This window comes from Sander vitreus, chromosome 14 (assembly GCF_031162955.1).
Source record: "Sander vitreus isolate 19-12246 chromosome 14, sanVit1, whole genome shotgun sequence".
Taxonomy (NCBI): Eukaryota; Metazoa; Chordata; class Actinopteri; order Perciformes; family Percidae; genus Sander; species Sander vitreus.
In genome coordinates this window covers 6,875,011-6,897,200 of record NC_135868.1, presented here as the reverse complement: position 1 = coordinate 6,897,200, position 22,190 = coordinate 6,875,011, and the positions used below count along the sequence as shown (strand labels likewise).

The following is a 22,190-nucleotide window of genomic DNA, read 5'->3' as shown; positions in this document are numbered from 1 at the left end:
TAGCTGATTTTTTTGGGGGAACTTCCTCCTCCCAAAACTGATCACAGATAGCCATTGAAATATAGTGAATGTCCAAAATATAACCCATGACCCATATATTAAAGCAGTGCAGTGAGTCCTCCACCCAGCAGGTAGCTGTGGAAAAAAAGCAGAACATGAGAGTGATGAAAGGAATCATAACAGTATTGTATTTCTCAGTATTGCTATGTTCAGAAAATTGTGACTTTCGTAGGCAGAAAATTGAGGGAAAATAATGACCTCTTCTGAAGTGTCCAGTATGTTTTTTTTAATCCTGGGGGGGGGTGCTTAGCAGACAAGTGTCAGTGAGCTGAGAGAGAGCAGAACAACCGTAGCTGTCAGTAGAGTTTGGCTATTTGAGTTACAGTCGTCATATATGGTCATTGTGGACATTTAACACTTAATCATAGTTTGAAATGTAAACTGGAGCTGCGAGAATTCAGCTCCCACAGTATTGCATCTATTTTCTGCAATCCAGCTTCCAAATATTCCATTTATGGTTACAGCTATTACAGGGACGCTTAACTATATATGAAAACAAACTACTCTGATATTAACTGAAAAGTTGTATTTCTTTAAAAAAAAATATATTCATGTGATGTCATTGTTGCTAAAAAAACAAAAACAAAACAAAGAGTTGCTGCAGAGGTGATGCCGATCAGCCTGCTCTTAGATAATGCTTCTATTGTCTTTTTTTTGCACCTACACAGACAAAATCTGTTATTACTTGCCGTTGTGTTGCATCATCTTCTGGTTTAGTTACAAATTATTCTGTTCCAGTAAATATATTATCACACAGGCTCCTTTGGGTGATCTTTGTTTATCACAGTAATATCATCACGGTCCTTCATATATTCATAGGCAGTTTCTGGTTTTGTTATAATTTTGTGACGAATTGCAACTGTACTCCAAAAATGTTTCTAAAAACATTGTCTGGAAAACGAACCTGCTAATTCATGACACACACCTTGAATAAAAATGATCCAATGCCAGAAATATAGTGAGTAGAAAGATCTTTCAGTTGGAAGATACCTAGTTGTTGTTGTTTTTTTCATTGAATTTTGATGCACTTCATGATGAAATACAGATTTGACTGTTCTTCTCCTCCACCTCTGTACATCTTTTTTCCTCCATCAGATTGAGCAGTGCTGCTCCTCCCTGGAGTCCCGGCTGCAGGGCGTCGGCGAGGTCCAGTCTCATGTGCGGGATGTCTTCTCGCGCATTGCTGACCTTGATGATGAACTGGACTCCCTCAGCCCCGTCGGACGCGATGCAGACTCCCTGGCCTCTCAGGCCGAAGCACTAAAGGGCTACTTGTCCCGTCTGGCCAACCTCAGGACGGAGCTGGAGGGCCAAACGTCGGAGTGCACCACCATGCTGCGGCGAGAAGGCTCCTCACCTGACCTCCTGGCTCTCAGGAGGGAGACGGAAGCTCTGAGTCGCCAGGCCGGCAAGGTGAGGGAGAAGGACGAAGATGGTGGTGGTGGCATTGTTTAGGGCAGTTATTGACTCTATTTATGCGATGTAAATGTAAATTTAGTTTCATCCAGTTACGATTCCTTTTTTGTATTTATTTTTTTAAGACTATTTTTTGGGGCTTTTAAGATGGATAAGATAGATTTTTATTTAGGGTTTCCTTTAAAAGTCTAAAAAAAGTCTAAAATTTCAAAATCTAATTTTTAGGCCATACATTTTTCAGTATTGTGTTCTAGGTCCTAAATCATTTAAAACGGGTCCTACATTTTCCTACGTCCATGTAGTTCTTTCTTTCCCTAGTCCAAATATAGTTTGCTGTATATGTGCAGATCATTATTACTCTAAATATATACTCGCTTTTTTCAATTTTTAATATTTTGTTTTACTTTGCAAGTACTTCTGTGACAACTTTTGTGTGGTCTTGAAAAGTCTAAAAATTTGACTTGTTGAAACCTGCAGAAACTCAGTTTATTGTCCCGAAGGAAATTAGTTTGTGGACTTTACTGTAATAGATAGGATGGATTGAAGACAGGAAAGGGGAGAGAGAAGGGGGACAACATGCAGCAAAGGGCCACAGGTCGGATTCAAACCTTGGCCGCTGCCAAGGGCTCAGTCTACATGGGGGCGCACACTCTCCTAGGTGAGCTAGAGGTTGCCCCCCCAGTTAAGATTCCTTTATTTTTTATCCCTATTCTACAGCTGAGCGAGCGCGGCCAGGCCAGGTTAGACCAGATCGAGGACGCTGCCGAGAGGGTTCGGGAGTTCTACAGGCTGGTTGGCGAGCTGCAAGGCCTGCTGGGAAGGGCCGAAGACGGGCTGAACGCACAGGGCATGGTCGGCACAGAGGTGGAGATGATCAAACAGCAGCTGCAAGAGTTTAAGGTAGGGTGGACTTCTTCTTGCTGGTTATCTACACGGATGTGACGTGTATACATATGAGTGTGTGAAGTGGCAGTATGTATGTGGCACTGTACGTGTTGAGGTTGATTGGAGAATCTGATGGAACTCTGATTTGCAGTACAGTAGTTTCTTGTCTAATCTCCTTTTTCTTCATGATTCCACTTGGTTTGTTTTTTCTTTGGCTTGTACTGCAGTAAATATTTGAGTAGTGTGTATGAGTACACATGTATTTGTCATTGGCTTAGGCAGTCATAATATCTTCTCCATTGTGTGGGTAAAAACATGAGAGAATCTATCTGAATTCAGGGTGAAACGTTTGTACGGGTATGTGTTCACAGTCTCTTCCTTTCCCATCATGCCACTGAAACAAATTTGCACAGATAAACAGAAAAACTTCAGCGTAACATGAGCTTAGGTTAAGGCCACAGCACTGTGTGTGTCATGAATAGTGACATTCAATGTGTGTAGAGCCTCTGAGGAGGTCTATACCCATCCTTTCCTCTTGCTCATACCTCTAGAGACCATGAGGTGTGTGTGTGTGTGTGTGTGTGTGTGTGTGTGTTTAACTATATTCGTGGGGTCCAAAAAAGGAGAGTCCAGTATATTTGTGGGGTACTGACAGCTTTGCAGGGCCAAAATGCTGGACCCCACAAGTTTAAAGGGCTGTTTGAGGGTTAAGACTTGGTTGTAGGATTAGGGATATAATTAGGTTATGGTGAGGGTTAAGGTTAGGCATTTAGTTGTGATGGTTAAGGTTAGGGTAAGGGGCTAAGGAATGCATTATGTCAATGACGGGTCCTCACAAAGATAGTGCCACAAACCTGTGTGTGTACTCCCATGGTGTGTCAGGATGGTTAGGTGAGTCATACGTCTTTGAAATGCCTGACAAGCTGCTGAATCACGCAGCTTTTTTTCTTTATAGGACAGTTATGATGCTCTTCCATGTTTCGTTAAACATTTCCCACAATCTCTCTCTCTCTCCCTCTCTCTCTCTCTCTCTCTCTCTCTCTCTCTCTCTCTCCCTCCCTCCCTCATACACACACACTTCATGATGTTCAGGCACCGCCTTTCTAGCGTTTTGAACTTGTTTGCCTAGTCATCGTGGGGATGGACTCTGATCTTTTTTCCCCTCACTTCTCTTGTGGTTTACAACACTTGGTAGTCTAAAAGCATGTGAAATGTCTGTACTGCCTCTCTGTTGTTTAAACCTCAAGCATTTGAGGATTATTGTCCAATACAAGATGCTGTTTAAGGACACAGTCCCCAGTAAAAAAACAAAAGTCCACAGTGGAAGTCCGCTACAGTTTTCAGTACACAGAAAGTGTTTTTTTTTATTATTATTTAAAATTAAAGATAAACAATGACATAATGAGGGATTGCTCGTCATCATAGACAAACACAAGTTGATCTTTATTAATAGCAAATGATTGGCATTGTCAAAATGTGCTTTTGACCAATAAAACTACTTGAAGATGTGACAAAATATGAATCATCCTGTATTAGAAATGTGCAGATTATTACATTAACAATTAGTAAGAGGATACAAATGAGATAAAAAAATGGAATGAAGAAAATTACGGGTTACATCAAAGAAGCAACACTTTCAACACCATAACTATGTACACTAAGGCTGCAACTAACAATTATTTGGTTATTGGTTGATCTGTCAGTACTTTTTTTTAATTAATTAACCATTTAGTCTATAACATGGCAGATAATAGTGAAAATGCCTAATGTTACATCTTCAAATAGCTTTCAACATTAATAAAAACACGTTTGTACATACTGTTTATGTTTGTACACATATGAATGTATTCTGACCGAGAAATGAAGGAGAAAAAGAGCAGGCTTCACATAAATAAATTCAGTATAGTGTATTGTTTTTTCCTTCTTGTGATATTATAATAAGACCTAAACGACTGCAGTTTGTGTCTGCATTTAAAGAGAAATTCCTCTTTGCTGTCTAGAAGTGCACCATAGCTGACCTCAGGAATGTGCTTTGCTGACACCTCCATTGTATTTCATTGCCTTACTCCACTGCTCGCTTTATGGGTACAGACTTCTCTTTCAGTCTGACTACTGTCATTAAACAGCACATTTTTCTTGCCATGATGTAATATCCTGTCCACTTTAGAAAACTATGCAAGCGTGTGAGAGCCCAGGAGAAGTATGCACAACCAACACACCAGAAGGTTGTGTTTTTTTTTTTTGTTTTTTTTTAAATGATCGATGATTCATGTGATATGAGCACTAATCATTTTCATGCATTCGAAAAATGTAGTAGGATTCCTGCTCCTTTTCTGGGGAGTTATCGACTCCACTGTTGTTAAAATGTGTGGGTGGATCAAAGAATTTTTTTTGATTTTCTGAGACTTTTTTTTTCTCCCGTGTCTCTTCATCCTCGATGCTGCTTTTAATTCCTACTCTTTTTTTTCTCTCTAGTCTTCATTTGATTTCTTTGGATAGTTAGTAAAACATCTCCATTATCCTCACATCTCTCTCTCGACATACTAAACCTTTCTGCGTCTGCTTGTTTCTTCATTATCCCCTTCGCCTGTTTCTGGGTCTCTCTCTCTCTCTCTCTCTCTCTCTCTCTCTCTCTCTCTCTCTCTCTCTCTGCCTCCTCTCCCCCGCCCCCGCCCGTCTCTTAATGAGAGCAAGCCGAGTAAATGTGTGGCAGAGAACAAACAGACAGAGGAGATAAAGAGGTGCAGAGAGGAGAGGCGGATGAGAGGGAGGGAGAGAGAGAGATTCAGAGAAAGAGGGAGCTGTGAAGAGCTAAATAGGCTGCACTTGAAAAAGAGAGCAAGATCAGACGAAGAGTGTGAAGCTGTTATATATATTTTGCCTGGTGTACAGTTAATCATGAGTCCTGCAGGTTTACAGGTGCACCAAAAATGTGCTTTAAGAAATATTTCAGACGTTTACATGATTTAAAGTAACAATTGATACATATTGTCTTTTCCTGATATAACAAACCAAAGACACTCTTTAAAAGAAATATTTCCCATCATGTTTTGGCATCTTGGAAACAGTGTTTTGAACAATATTTTATGTTTTTAATTAATGTACCTGAGCAAGCCAGAGAAACTTGGAGGGATTGAGAGAGCTAAATACTTACTGAGAATAATATTGGTGGCTTGCATAAAAACATTGACCTGCTGAACAACATTCATGTAACTAAGAGAATTATTTAGAACTTGAGAATTAAGAAGGATGCATTTGTTGAGAACGGGTTGAAATGGATTACTTACATTTAATCTTTGATACCAGATTTTGGTGTGTAAATTCATCTCCTAGTGTCATTTCTACTCATCCGTTATTTTATCTGTAATATTTTGCAAAAATGTGCAAAAAGTCTTCTTGTTTGTGCAGTGATTTGCCTGTTTTGTTTAAATGTCATGAATCTGAAACAAAGAAGAAGCAAATAAAAGAACTAAACCATTCAAGACAATACTAAGCCCAGATAAAATAAGTGTTGTAGGTGTTAGTCATGTTATTCGCGCACTGATTGTGATTTTCCTTCATTAAAGCTGTGAACTGTGAGCTCACAGGTGCAGACAGACGGTGGCAGACTGGGTGCAAAAGTAATCGCAGGGGCAGAATGTATAATAGCTACTGTCTGCGGGGTATGTAGAGCATGGAGAAATGGCCTGTCACTCTATTTGGGGGCAGAGGGGTATTTATAGGAGGAAAACGAAGGGAGGATAGCAGGGGGGGTATTGTTGAGAAAGGGCAGAAAATAAGAGTCAAACAGAGAGAAAGACAGCAGATCGTCATGGAGAGCAGGATCACGAGGCAGGCTTACAGATGCACTGAGAAAGATAAGGAAATAATGGGATGAAGGGGATACATTGAGTACTTCTGTCATCTATCTGGCCCTTTTTTTGGACTCCATTTAATTTGTATTTTCTCTGTATTGTAGTTCCAGTATATCTTGCCTCTCTCCTAGAGAGAGGGACGGACGGAAAATAGATGTGAATATGTCTTACGTCCACTCTTTGAAGCCCACCCCCTGTCCTGCTTTGTTTCCACCTCCCTCTTCCTTCTATCCCTCTGTCTTTCTCTGTAACCGATCCAGCTCGGCTTATTTCAAACCTAAACATGTCTGTCTGGCTCCAAAACAGACCAGGCCACCCCTCTCCTCATCCTCCCTCCCCTCCCCCACCAGACCCCATTTCCAATCCAGAGGGGTGATGTCATGCCGATGCTTAGAAAGACGAGGGCACTTAGGACTGTGTGTGTGTGTGTGTGTGTGTGTGGAAGGTAGCTGTGGGATAGAGGGTCATGGGAGTGGGAGGAGATGTTGTCAGATTATTGTTTAAACTTTAACAGTGATCTCACATAGAGTTACTGGGTCGATAAGACAGAGAGAGTGAAAGAGCAGTTTGAATTAGAAATGGTTCATATTTCAATGTGTATATACTGTATAAATAAAACCTTTTGGTACCAACTGAAATGTGTCTCTAGCCCCAAGAATTAAAAGCTGGCATTAAATGTCTGGTCAGATTCTTGGTCTTGTTTACTTATTGTTGAACTATTTTATTTTAGCAAAGTTGTGGTACGGCTGCTTGTGTTCAGACAACGTTAATGAAAAAAGTGTTTGGTAGAAAAACAAGTTTTTTTTTCCTTCAAGTATAGTCTTAAAAAAATTTATTGTTTTGTGGCCGGGTTGGCTCAGTGGGTAGAGCAGACACACATATACTTGGAGGTTTATGCATCGCACGCAGTGGTCCAGGGTTCGAATCTTGTGAGGATTTCCTGCAGGTCTTCCCCCTCTCTCTCCCCTTTCTCACCTAGCTGTCCTGTCAAATTAAAGGCGGAAAATCCCAAACAGCCCAAAAATAGGTAGGCTGCTGTATCTGCACTGAACAACATGAAAACATAAAGAGAAAGCAGCACGTCAGCAGATCCCATCATGACATCGTTCTTTGGGTCGCGGTTACGTGCACAAAGTAGAACATAAGCTGTTAACGTGGCCTGCGTAGAGAGCTGTAACGTGCGACTAAAAAACTTGGCTGCCCTCTGTGTAGATGTGCTGTAAAATCACTTCCTGTTTACTATAGAATGCACTGTATTTACTGTCCACCATTTTATGTGAGTGTCCAAATAGTCCAGAGTGTCAAACTTATCTAGTCTGGCTGTCACCAGACCAAGCTCAATCTTTTAAGAATGAACATCAGTCTGGGGAGTCTGCTCTGTATTTTCTCTGCACAAGAGGCGTGATCAACGGGCGTAGTTCAAGTGACTCTGTACGCAATTTCATAGTCCTTCAACCAATCAGACCAACGATCCGGGTGACGTAGCAGCGACAGCGGCATCAACGGGATGCTGCGCTTCGGTGGCCGGCTTGTTGAATGCAATCAAAAAGCTGCTTGGTCTCTTCTCTATCGTCATCGTGTGAAACCCGGCAATAGCGCGCCAGGTGGATAAGCCGGTTTGTGATTGGTTTCTGCAAATTTGTAACGGAAGCAGGATAGATATAAACGTACAGGTTTCCAACCTGAGCTGCAGGCCGAAATCAAATCGCCGGCAGATCGGGCTGGGTTTACCCAGTCTAAAACTTATCCTCAAAAACTCCCACAATGGAACAAATGAAGTAGTGTCTATGGTATGTACACTACGTTCTGCTAAAAATCCTTCAGGACAGTGTGTCACATTTTGTAGTCGCATTGCAGTCTTGTGACACATTGATAAGCGTTTGTAATCTCCATTAACTGCTCACTAATAGAGTAAACTACTGAGTGTCTATGTTATAGTAAGTGATTTCAGATACAGCACAAGTTTTTAAGTGAAACAGGTTCAAAAAGTTGCCCACCTGTCTGTGTTTCCCAGTCAAAGTATTGCTATTTACCATGTACATGTTTATACATGGCCATCTTATCTGCACATATGTGCTACTGTGGAATCTGGGTTCGTATTTAGAGTTGCTTTGTGGGCCGACGAGAGGTGTGTGTGTGTGCATGCACTCTGCATCAGACGATGCTTCTAATTCCAGTCTTTTTCGGGGTGCAATCCAGAATCTCAGCTGTCTCTTCACTCCACCCTAACACAGAAATACACATGCGCGCACACACACACACACACACACACACACACACACACATTAGGGTGTGGCATCAACATCCCTCTGCATGCCCCTGGCTCCCTTCGTCCCTAAGCAGCTGACATAGTCTCTGGGTGGGATGAGAAAACACATACACACACACACACAACCTGGAGATTTAGCAGAGAGGCATTACAAGGCTCTAAACCCGAAGCTGCAGATGGACATTCCTGGGCAGGGCTGGTTAGTCCGGGTGACAGCAGAACAGGAGCCCAGAGTGTGTCTTGTGCACACATGTTTGTGAAAATCCCTATCCTAAATCATGACTGCATGCCTCCCCTGTCTTCACCACCTCCATCTCTTTCCACCTCACAGCTTTCACCTCCTCCTCTCTATTGTTTTATCCTCCTATAGTCTCCCTTATCGTCTCTCCTCGCCACCTCATGATCTTGTAGTCTTCACTCGTTGGGGAATCTGTAAGCCTGTGACTCACTGTCCTTCCCCGCACTGACTGTGTCAGCAACTATTTAATGATGGGAGTAGAAGTCAAGCCAAACTGGGCCAGCAGCTCACTGGTTGTCTTTGGGCACATGTTGTGAGGCTGGAACGTTTCCTAATTTTCACTTATAGAGCTGCTTACACATTCAAATTTTAGTAATTAGCAAGTCAAAAATAGACATTTTGACTATAGAGCCTGTCCAAAACGCTTTTAAAATCTTTTTTTCCCCCGTTGCTGACCTGATTTAAAGATACCCTCTGTTAAAACAAACCCATGTGATGTAACCCATGACATTGTTGAAAACCCATCAACATTTCAACTGTTGTGGTTTTATGAGTGGAAAAATACAGCCTTCTGCCTGACAGAAAATAAACTCTCCATTTATCATACTGAATATTTACGCATATGTATGTAAAACCACATGATGAAATTGACAACTAGAAAAATCTGAAACAAAGGATGATAAAGTAAGTTAAGTCCAGGTTTCTGCCTTGTCCATTCAGACTGTATCAAATGAGTTTCAGTTACAGGTTGACCTGTTTTTCCGTTGTTAGCAGCCATGTTGGCTTGCCTAATTCAAAGTCAAAGGCGGCGTGCAGTCAGGAGAGTTCAGTGTGTCAGAACCCAGTAACCCTCCCATGACTCCCCAAGCTAATCCAAGTTATACGTCACCTGGACGGCAGCGCTGTTTACTGGCTCGTTAAATTTTCCTGGACTATTTTCTGTCTGTTTTTCCTGCTGTCTTCATATTCATTCTCTGTGTGTGTGTGTGTGTGTGTGTGTGTGTGTGTGTGTGTGTGTGAGTGAGTGAGTGAGAGAGATTGTGTGATTGTGTTTCTTTTTGTGTGTATGAGCTCATGACTCTTATTTCTGTCTGCATTTGGTCTCTCTAAGGGGCTGATTGGATCACGCTAACATCATTTCTCTAATCATATAAACTGATTTGTCCAGCCAAACTTTACTGTAACATGCTGGCAAGGCAAACGCACACATACACACAAATAAATTCACATGGACACACACACACACACACACACACACACACACACACACCTTTCTGAGACTGAAGAAAGTAAGTGTTGTTATGACTTGGGATTGTATGATCTAAATATGTCTAGGATGTTGTGTGTGTGTGTATGTGTAACGTCTTAGCCTTTGCACTCACAGGTTCTGTATTGTTTCAGCTGTTGTGAATTAGAAAGGCATGCCACGGCTCAGCCTCTCCCCCTCTATCTTTTTCTATTTCCTACTCTCTGTTCAGTGGAATTCAATATACTCTCCTGAGATGACAAATATTTATATGCTGTGTTCAAAAGTATTTCATATAATCATTATTCTTTTAGAACATTAAGCAAAATAAATGTATTGTTTGACTCAAAACTAAATTAGGTTGTAGGTCATATTTTACAGGAAAAAACCAAGATTCACTTTCTTAACTCTTACTTTTTATGTATGTACTGTATGTAGTCGTCTTGAAATAATTTTGTATCACATAACTGGTATTATTTCCATACATGGAGCAAATTTAAATGTGATAAAAGATAAGCTGATCATAAATATAATATTAGTGACATTAAAACTGAGAGACTGATGATGATCATATTGAATTAAACACATTGAATCAACCTGAAGCTATTCGCTAGAATGACCGGCTCGCTTTACATGATCCCGCTTGTTACACAGCTACTTCCCAAATATATCAACAGTTTGACACAAAATATGGATTTGAAAAAGATTTTATTGATTTAAAAATGACTGTATTGCTTCTGCTAATGGAAATAGTCCGTTCTGTCTCTACAGTTGGAACACTGCATCCATAGCAACGTAAACCCTGTAGCCTACTTAGCGTTATAATTCACATTAAACTGAACATTTCTGTTGATGGTGAAGTGAGACACGGTGAATGGGACTTAGGAATGGGATTTAGGAATATTTATGTGGACGTTTCTGTCCTCAGTCATCTCTTTTCCTCTTTCCCAGGCGCTACAGTTGACACACCTGTAAACACAATGTTGCAATGGAACTATTGTCCCTACCGCTGAAGTTACTTATTAATCTGAATATCTTTGGGTTTTGGAATGACAAAACAAGACATGTAAAGACATCACCTTGGACTTTGAGAAATTGGTATGCACATTTTTCACTATTCTCTTAAAATCGATTAATCTAGAAAATAATCTGCAGATTAATCGATAATGAAAATAATCGTGTCAGCCCTATAATACCTAATAAATAGCATAAATAAATAAGTCCTATTTGCTTAGTAAACGCTGACAGAGAATTTTGGAGCTGCATTGCACTGTAGAGGTGGTGTAAGATCCCGGTGAAGAGGAGAGGTGGATGTGTGGGAGGTGTAGGAGGCTCAAAGAAAAAGGGAAGAGGAGGGTGTGTGTGTGTGTGTGTGTGTGTGTCCAGCCGGCGTGTATCCCAGTGCTCCTGATTAACGGTTGGGAGCTGGCGTTCTCTGATGTCATACAGTGTGTTGTGTGTGGGGAAAAAAAGAGAGATGACCTCCTGCATTGACCTCCCAGCAGGCAGCCTCACAGGTGTTGTTTGGTGTGTGTGTGTGGGAGAGAGAAAGAGGAGGTCAGTGAGAGAAAGAAGAGAGGATAAACCTATTTTTACCACACTAAAACTCCCCAAATGGTGTGAACCACCGTAGAGAATTGACCTCCAAAGTGTTTATAATGTGGAAAGTCCTTCCTGCATGAATCGCACATGGACGTTAAACTCCATCTGTAACATAGACTGCTGCTGCCAGCTGAATGAGCACACACACACACACACACACACACAGACACACACCCACAGTGTGATGTTTTTATTTGCCTAAAAGAATGTGTGTGTGTGCATGCAGACTAATTTACCTTTTAAATTGAAAAGCACACAAGTAGTCGCCCATTCGCACACACTCGGAGCAAATCAGCCACAAAATCTGCAGTCTGAAACTACCATTATGACCGGCCGTGGTGTGTGTAGATGATTGACAGGGGTGTTTATTGAAGTTATTGAGCATGATGGTGGAGATGCATGCCTTATTTGCTTAGAGATGTGTGTGTGTGCGCGCACGTGCATCAGTGTCTTTGTGTGACTTTGGAGGTGTGTGGTGGGGAGGTCCAGGTTTCTTTGTAACTGTCTCTCTGCCTCAGGAACAATAAAGGCTTTCACACACACACACACACACACACACACACACACACACACACACACACACACACACACACACAGGCAGGCAGGTGAAATGCTCTGCTAGTTAATGTAAAACTACCCCTGAGAGTTGCAAAGAAGGAGGGTGGATTTAGGGGAGTAAAAGCACAGACAGAGACCAGGATGGCAGCTACATTTTCCTGCTGCCAGGTTACCACAAAGGGGGGTGGAGAAATTGGGTCGAGTGGAGAGAGATTGAAAAACAAGACGTTAAGAAAGAAAATGACATTAAATGACTGTGCTTTGAAGAGATGGATTATGGATTTACTCTAGCTTCAGAGGGAGGGAGAAATGAAAGGAGAGAGTCTGAGAAAAGTATATTTTCCTGTCGACAGGTGTTTCCCCATGAGCAAATAAACGACCCAGAAAAGTCAATAATACATACTTCATGCCCTCCACCTGTGTTTGTGTTTATGTCACTTAACTGCACTAAGTGGTTTCAAGCCTCTAGACACAGACAAAGGCAGCGTGAGCCTTTAACTTAGGCAAAACCACCACAGCATCACGTGTGAATAACAGGCCATTTAGTGGACGCTGTGATCCAAAGTGCGACACGCCACCATGGCCATAAAGTTTTGCTCCACAGTCTGACCCCCCAAGGGAAAATTAAACCCATAATCCTCTCGTCCCCTCACTCCTCTCAACACCCTCCCTGCTCCTCTTTCCGTCTGTTTTGTGACTCTTAAATCAGCCGTGACGACTGAGGAATGAATAAAATTATAGCAGAATAGGGTAGATCTGCAGAGGAATTGACTAATCAAGTTTAATGTTAAACAGGTCATGGGAGGTCACGGGTGGAGGCATAGACTCTGCCTGTTCAATGAGGCAGAGGAAGAAGGGGTAGGGTAAAGGGCATCATCTGAATGGGCAAATTAAATAAGCTTAATGTGTTTATCAGTTCCTCGGCGTCCTTAATGCCTCCTTTACTTTTTAATTTTCCTGGTTTTCTCTCCCTACTGCCTGCCCTTCCATCTCTCCTGGTATCTGGCCCACATCTGTGAATGCTTGGATTTAAATCTTGTTGTGGTCTGTGTAGAGGGGATTGTCGGTTAGCTGTGGGTCACGCGAGAGTTTGTGAGCTCTGCATGTGTGCGTGGGTGTGTGTAGCAAACCAGTGACAAACCCCTTTTGTTTCTATGAAGACGTTTGCCTTGGACGCGGCAATGACAGCTGCAGTGCAACTGACAGAGAGGGGGCTGGGTGGTTAAGAGGGAGGGAGAGAGAGAGGGAGGGAGGGTAGTTAAAAAGAAAGAGTGGAGTATTTAGCATATTTGACATGCAGGCCACGGGCTGCTCTGTGCAACAGTTGAGAAAGGGAGCGCTCCTCTTGTGAGTATTGGAAGTGTGTTCAGGCAGAGGGGTGAGTAAGAAAGAAAGAAAGAAAGCGTGCTTTGGTTCAGATCAGCAGAGCTCAGCCAGACTGCTTTAAACAAACAGACTGGCTGAAAAAGGAGAGCAGAAGAGAGAACAAGAAGAAGGAGGAGGAATGCTACAACTAGCTCTGAGAAGCCTGTAACTTTGAATAACAAGAGAAAAACAGAGTGTCTTGGAGCTCCCTGTCTCTGCTCTGTGGCTGCAGGTTGCCATATTTGCTGGTATCCCCCTTCTGACTGGTTGGGTGGCTGTTCAGAGTTTTTGTGTGGCATCCTGAAGAAAAAGACCGCACCCCCCTCCCCTTCTCTCCTGCTTTTTTGTGCACAGCCCCTTTCCTCCTGGCCCCTCGGTCTCTCCCTCTGACACACACACACACACACACACACACACACACACACCTCCCCAGCCGGATTGGGTTTCAGTGAAGGCGCAGACGGGAATGCACAAGTGGAGTCTGTGAATATCACAGACTTTTGTTTGTGTCTATATCTTTTCCATATTTATTTTTTAACACCAGCAGCTCTTTTGCTGCCTCTGACTCTAGCTCTGGCTCAACTCTGACAAAGGAGGAAATAATAGAGTGAATAAAAACAGACTGGACTCACTTCCTTGTCTGCCTACAGCCTGGACAACTGCTTTGGGGGAAGAGAAGACTCATTACTGATAAGCCTCTTTCTCTCCCGTTGGCTAGCAGTCCCGCCCCCTCTCTCCCTACCTCCATTCCTGCTTTCTTTCTTTTTCTTTCTTTGACTCTGTATCATTTCACTCTCAGAGGACAGTGTTTGTGTTGCTCCAAAGGAGGGAGAGGCGGTTTTCCCCCCGGAGAATTAAGAGTGGATTACAAAGCTGTGATGAATGTAGCCATGAATGTAGCAATCTCACACCACTAGATAAAATAAATAAAAAATATGGCAACAGTGGCCGGGAGGGTAAGTGAGATACTGTATTAATATGCTGCCAGAAGGAAACCCTCATCTGGGTTATATTACAGTATATCAAATCATTGGAAATCATTCCTCTTTTTATTTATTATATTTTTTTGTTTTAATAGTTGCTTGCTGATCAGCGTGAAATAATCAGCAGCATCCCGGTATTCAGCTGATATTTCTTTGGTAACAGGCAAAATCTTCCTCTGCACAACTCTCTTTCTCTCTGGCTCCACGCCCCCTCTTAGCACCCTGCCTCCCTCTCTATCCCTACTTAACTCCCCTCCGCCTCTGCCCCTCTCTCTCTCTCTCTCTCTCTCTCTCTCTCTCTCTCTCTCTGTCTCGTGTTTTTTTCTCTCTTTTTTCGGTAGAGAGGAAACCAGCATGATTGGAGCACTTCCTGTGTTTTAATACCAGTGCAGGAAACAGAACAAACGGAGCTGAATTCAAACACAAACAGCAAGAGAGCAGTGAGGGAGGTAGGGAGAGAGCGAGCGAGCCAGAGAGAGAGAGAAGGGACATGTGAGTGAGAGAGAGAGAGAGAGAGAGAGAGAGAGAGAGAGAGGAGACGAGGGGGGAGCAGCAAGAGAGCGAGAGTGAGAGGAAAAGAGGGAGATTTTTTTAGCAGCTGCAAACCATTTCAGCTGTGTAGTGGCCTGAGAACAGAGACTGGGAGTGAAAGAAAGAGAGAGCAAAGCTTGGGAGCCCACACGTCTCACAGAGAGAGAGAAAGAAAGAGGAACTGGGATTGCGTGGCACTTTGTTTCATTCTCACTACGGAGTCAGGAGCAGGAGAAAGAATACGGCAAAGAAAGGGAAGGGAGCGTGTCCTGGGATTGTCTGCTGGTGAAGAGGGGGAAGACGCTGCCTGCAAAGCTTGGACTGGAGCTGGGAGGGCTGTCTGGGTCTTTGCCCTCTGGATACAGTCCCACGACTCACTGCCCTGCTCGCCTGCCTGCCTTGACTGGCTGGTCCAGGATCCAGCCCCCAGCCCCCCCTTTTCTATCTACCCCCAGATGCCCTCATTCACTCCAGCCTCACCGCCTCCAAGATCCTGCCTGCTTTCGATCTACTGTACCACCTCTCCCCTGGAGCTGTGGATGATCTGAGGATAATAAAAGATAGAGAAAGATAAAAGAAAAGAATTAAAACATTGACAGGGATTTCTTCACGCAAAAGCGGACTGCTTTTTCTCTTTGTTCTGATTTAGCATTTTCCTCAATTGCTAGACTGTTGTGTGGATGACGGAGTTGATTTTCTTTCACTAATGATGACTGTTATGATGGTGATGAGATGTCTTAGACAAAATTAGGGTTTGTCCTGCAGGCACAAAGCCCTGATTCTTTGTGATGGAAGCAGAGGACAGAATAAGTAAAGATGTGGACTGCTTGAACACTCACCGGACCACAAAGTGGCAGTGACTTGATAAAGGGATTTCTACTTTACTCATATTTTTCTCGAGTTGGGTTTTCTTACCACAAAGAGGAAAGACATTTTTTTGTATTTTTGTGTATTTCATTTACTGGCTTCTCACGAATTTTTTCCTGCAAGGAATATTTTTTAACAAATGTGAAACAAATCCATGGAGTATTGTACTTTCCTAGTCATTGCACCCCACGCAGCCTTTCTTTTATATAACAGAGAGTGGGTTTTCTCACCTTAAAAGGAGACTTTTACACTTCCCAGCCTGCCTCTCGCTGAGACTGTTGAAGTTGTCCAAGCCCTTTCTGCCTTTCCCTGTTGTGCCACATGAGGAGAGGACACCGGAGAGGAAGGAGGCAGGCGCTTAGTGAGAGTAAAAAAGAGGTCAAGGAATGAGAAGCGGTATATGAATATGGAAGAGAGAGCTGTACTCAAAACAAAGGGGTGTTATCTGCATGGTCCTCACCTCACCTTGGACTTTGTACTACTCAGAGAGGGAGATGATGACTGTTTATTTCCCCTCAACCCTCCATCTCTCCCTCATTCCTAACAGCCTTCCAAATAACAGAGCTGGTGATTAATATGGTGCCGAGGGGGAGGGCCGTCTCTCCCACTCCCTCGCTGATGCCACACAGCATCTCAGAAAGACCAAGGAAATGCACAGCTGTTGAAGTGACATAGAGAACCTAACCCTAACACACACACCACTGGAATCATACTGTGGATTATAACATTTTGAATAATAGAATGTGAAATCTGAAGGATTTGTTGAATGCAGCCAAATGGACTGTTTTTGTGGATTATTGGACTGAGGACTATTGAAGGTAAAGGAATTAATTTCCCACAAACATCCCTTTTTTCTGAACAATTTGTTTTTCTTCATTTCATCTAAGTGCAGTGCCACACCTGCACCTTAAACAATAGGGTTTCTGTGGCAGCCCAGCACAGGTGAAAAAGACAGAATGGGGAAACCTCTAAGCCGTCCGGACTGCCTGAGGCAGAACCCTCGCTGCCTTGGAAAAGGTGATGAGGATGAAGCGTACATAGAGGATTGCTACGTCCCCCAGCGATCCATTTATGATACAATGCGCATCAATGAACAGATTGACCAAGGGACCAAACTGTGTCCACCTTCCAGAAGCACTCTAGGCTCTGGTGGGGAGGTGCGAGGAGAGGGAAGTACACTATCCAGCAATGGCACTATCGGAGCTGATTTGGGTTGCGTTTTTGTCTCCAGGAATGCAGATCATGCTGGTGGAGCGAAGAGACTAGATGAAAGAGTGATCTTTGATGCCTTAAAGCTAACTGGTGATCCTCAGATAATGTCACCACCAGTTGGCATTGTAGGTTCAGGTTTGCCTATTGCCCCGTCCTCATCTGGCTCTGGTGGGGTAGCCGCAGTGGCCAAGAGGCGCCATCAAGGTGGTGATAAGAGGGACAATCCGAACCGTCGCTCTTGGAAAGCCTTCATGCCCCCAAGTTATCCAGAGTTTGCTGAGAGACTTGAGTTCTCGTCTGTTGAAGGAGCAGAGAAGCGGATGTCTGCGGCAGGTATTCCTCTCTCTCCTCTACAGCCCATTCCTTCTCACCTCCCCCCATCCACCCCTACCTCGTCCACTCCTTCCTTGCCCCCTTACACACCCTCTCCTCTATCATCTGCTCCCCACACTCCTCCTGTCTCTTCCTCGTCTTCTTTGACACGCACAATTAGCCCGGTGCCTCCTCTCCAGCAGCATCCTCTCAGCAGGCAAAAGCAGGTTCATCCTGTGCTGCAGAAGCAACACAAACAGAATCATGTGGTGCAGTCACCTTCCAAAGAACATTTACCTGCCTTTAGCCAGACTCAGGCACCCCAGGTATCTGGAAATACACCACAGCATAGCCCCAGTATCTCCAGACAGGTAGAGAGAAAAATGGAGCACCACAGATGGACTAGTAGCTCTTCTAAAGCTGGATTTAGGCAGATCCCAGAAGAGACAGTTGAGTCAGTTAAGACCTCAGATTCAGAGAGGGACTCTCCTCTTTTGGACCAGGGGGACAATGCTCCTCTCATCCCACCAAAACCAGTCTTCTGCCCTCCTACCAAGGCCCGCACCTGGCCCCGCAGTTTAACAACAGGGAAAAGAACCCAGGTCGGCCTGAGACACAACTTCCCTGTTCTTTCCCCTTTACCTCCCCTATTGGGTGATGATAGCAACACGGATGAGGAGACACTTTATCTACTAGACCCACCATCGCCATTCCTGAGGGAGGAGGACGGTTTAGTATATGGAGGTATGCCTCTCTCCCCTTGTATCAGTCAGGAGGGATGTGATGAGGGGCTGCTTGGCTGGGGTGCTGATGGCAGTGAGCTTGAACGCACAGCCTCCGAGCTCAAATTTGAGGAGGACGAGCGCAGAATTCTTGAGGAGCTTGAAGACGAGGAGCAGGAAGAGTGCAGCACAATATTTGAGGAGGAGGAGGCGCAGAAGAAAGAAAGGGACAAAGCAGAGGAGGAGAGAGCTCAGAGAGAGGAAAGAGAGTGGGAGGCAGTTCTTAAATTAGAGAATAGGGAGATTTTTGACCAGTCTTGGGATAGGGAAACACTGGAATCAGAGGGATGGGATTTAACAGGCTCTTCTGGACATTGGCCAGTATTGACTCCCCCCACAGGGTTTGGAGGCCCCGGGGCCCCCAGTGACTCACCCTGCCCCAGCTCAGGGGCTGAGTCGGATGACCTCTTCCTTGAACTGGAGAGGCAATGTCAAGCATATGAAGGAGAGGAGGGAGTGGAGATGAGTGTAGACCCTGAGCCTCTTGATCCCTACACACTTCCCTGTCTAGAGGAAGAGGAGAGAGAGGAAGAAGCAAAAACTGCCTGGGTAGATTTTGAAGGAACTCTCTCTCTAGATGCGGTTAACTCTGTAGAGCCTAATAGCTTTGCTCCAGGCTCAGAAAATATTACAGAAGGCTCTAATTTAAATCACTCTGAGCACATAGAACTGATGACAAACTTTGACTTGGTGCGAGCACAAGACTGTGAAAGGGAACATGGTTTCATCGATGAAGAGTGCGATGTTGACTATAATGAGGAAAAAGCAGAGGTCGAGGAAGAAGAGATGAGTAACCAAACAGACTCTGCTCTTGGTCAACAACTGGAGTCAGACTCCAGTGGGGTCCACACGTCCCAACCAGACCAAACTGGTATTAATGATATTACTCAGACAGACTGTGAACAGGGGATACATGCACGGACTGAAACAGACCCAGATAGTGGTGCATCATCAGAGCGTGATGGCGAGGATTGTGAGGAGAGAGCCTCCTCTCCATCTAGTAGCCCTATGAACCCTTATTGTGAGGAGGCAGAGCAAGTGGAGGAGGAGAATGAGCAGGGCGAGGGAGACTTGAAAGAGGAAGAGGAGTTAGGAACAGAGTGGGATGTGTATGACCAATCTGAGCCAAGTTTGGACAGTAGCGAGGGAGTTCTCATGGATCACTCCCCTGAGCCTCTGCACACGGTTGAAAAAGAAATCGACAATGAATGTACACAGGATGTTGACATTCAAACTTCCTGTCAAGAAGATCCAGTCCCCTCAGAGATTAGCAACCCTGCCATGTCAATAACTTGTGAGACAGAAGGGACATGCTTTGCATTGGAGACTTTTGTTGTCCCCACAGATGTAGTCTCAGGACTGGACATGCCTGGACAACAAGACCCAGATCTGGAAACTTCAACAGAAGTGACAGCTAGCCCCCCAAAATCAGACTCTGTTCCTCTCATACACCCTCAACATACAAACTCAGCACCTCCTTCCGCTTTACCTCAGTCACCTTCTAAATCAGATCCTAGTGGTGCTGGGTTGGATACTAAAGACTCAGAGGCCTTTGTGGTATCAGATAGTTTTGTTTACCTGGCTGTGTCTGCGCCTCCCCAGTACTCCAATGACTGTCCCCCATCTCCACTTGAGGACTCCATTCCCCCGAGTCCTGTCCCCAAACCTCCGTACTGCCCAGAGGAGGAGGGAGCCTTCCTTTCCCCTGACAGCTTTGTTTACATGGCAGCACCTGAGCGGCCCCAACCTGGCCCCTCAGATGCCTGCTCAGCCTGTGAGGATACTCAGGAGCTGGACTTGGACTCGTACTCTGAAGGGACTCAGTCTGGGATGGATGGGGTGGAGTTTGTCCTCGGCTCTATGACAGGGGACAGTGACTGGGAGTCAGACGGCTCTACTCTGGACTTTCCTCCACTTATGTCCACAGACCAAGTCTGGGACCAGCTTGAGCCAGGCCTGCTACAGAGTCTATTTACACAGCCAGAGACAAGCCAGGCACAGACATGTAGGCCCCGGGAAGATGAGCCCCAGACGGGGGCCACAGCTTGTCATGCAGAACCCATCTTAGAGTCAGGAAGGACCTCTAAAGCAGAGAATGAATGGACAACTATTGCACCAAGTTCCGACACTGACATAGAGGCAGAGGTATGCTCTCATTTACATTTTTGTAAGATAATTCATTCCCATAAAAGACTGTATACAGAACCTCATATTGATGCTGTGAGTTGATGTATTCAGTCCACAGTATCATTCATTGTGCTGTTGGTATAGCATAACACAATTGAGTGATCAGAGGTAAACCGTGAATTGAATAGTGCAGTCATATTGTAACACGGCAAAAAACATAAAAGAAAGACCTTGCATCTGGGAGGTGATTTACTTACTGTAGCATTTATATATTTATTATTCAGCCTTTAGTATAAGCACAAATCCAGAGTGATTTGGAACAGATTTAACACTACCATGCATCCAAAAATCGGTTTTTAGCAATGAATGCATTAGATGTGGGCATGTGGACACACAGAGCCATAGCATGGAAAAAGAATTGGGTCAGGTATTTCAGCGTTGAGTGTAACAGATCGAGACATAGCATGGAAAATGTATGTGGGGTGGGGTGAAGTTATGTAGACGCCATAATTAGCTAGTTGTGTTTCAGTAGTAGGGCTTTAAATGATTGCAATATGATGCTTAGAGGGTTTTTTGTTTACTTATGGGAAACTACCCTCAGGGTCGCTTAGTGTGTGTGTGTGCATGCATATGGTGTGTGTTGGGGTCAGTGCTAATCTACAGTGCATCAGATATTTGAGATTGATCACATGTTTATTTGTGTGAAGCTAAAAGAGCAGTGTGTGCCTGAGGGCCACTTATAATGGTGATCTCAAGTGCAGAGTTTATAACATTTATCTCAAGGGCGCGCTATTGTTGTGTTTACACTGTCTGTATATAGAGTACAGAAGAGTAGAGAATGTGTCCATACACAGTCATGGGTGCTGGGTGTTTCCCAGCTGTGCATGAAGTAATACATGCCAGTCTTCCATGTTGTTTAAGTAATTTGTGAGAAAGGTTACTGTTTGAGAGGAGGCAGTGTGTTTGTATGTGGAGCAAGACTTCTGGACTTTCACTGTTTGGGTTGATTTGGTTTCTTAGAATGTAATCATTGTCACAGTATACACAGTGTGACTGCTGTGTACAGACATGGATCTGAAATGGATATTCTATAAATGCTGCAAGATTAGCTTGGCATGGACCTGACACAGAGGACTGTCTGTGTGACTAGTCTCTCTGCATTCATCTGCATTCAGTCTTCAACTTGTTTTGTTTGTGTTGTCGCTCCTCTTCCATCTACCACTGTGTTTGACTGTGTGGGCTGCATGTAAAGGTCTGTGTATATGTAGATGGTATCTCAATGTGACAGTGTGTTTGAAAGGCTGTCATGCTTTATGGAGCTCTGCTGTATGTGTTATGTGCCAAGTGTTTGGGACAGATTTTCCTGATCTTTGTTGCGTACAGACTCAGAATTTAGAATTTTTATTATACCGGTAGTCCTAGTTGAGAGGACGGTTCTTTTTTTTTTGCATGTGAAACGTGAAATTAAAAGTATGAGGTGAAGGCTAAAAGCCTTGTCTGATTTTGAAAATTCCATGTGCATTTCACTACTAAAACATCTAAACAAAGTTATCCCATTCCAAACCAGTTGGTAGAGGTTTAATGTCAGGCATCATGAACAGGCAATGTGTGATTTGGGTGGCGTCTGATATCCCATGCTGACGATGCAGACTCCTCTTTTATTACATTATAGTTTCCATCAGGCACAGGCCTTGCGTCGATTTATGAGTACATTTGACTATGTGTATTTGTGAGAATGTATGTGTGTCTGTTCATTTTGGTGTGTAACTTATTCTTGTGTCTTCATGTGTTATCAGTTCCCGTTTGTTTGTTCTGCCTGCAGTCACAGCCTCTCTGGCTTTAGTTTAATGTAATTAGTTGTGTCCACTCACATCTAATAGAGG

At 43.8% G+C, this 22,190-nt stretch overlaps 1 protein-coding gene across 14 annotated transcripts in view; it reads left to right on the top strand.

Annotated features, from left to right (window-relative positions):
• macf1a (microtubule actin crosslinking factor 1a) overlaps positions 1–22,190 on the top strand; it is a 219,733-nt gene that overhangs the window by 156,330 nt on the left and 41,213 nt on the right. For all 14 annotated transcript variants that reach the window (XM_078268399.1, XM_078268407.1, XM_078268406.1 and 11 more), the window contains 2 exons: positions 1,156–1,473; positions 2,194–2,376. In XM_078268399.1, the coding sequence (XP_078124525.1) occupies positions 1,156–1,473; positions 2,194–2,376 (501 nt within the window). The remainder of the gene's footprint in view (positions 1–1,155; positions 1,474–2,193; positions 2,377–22,190) is intronic.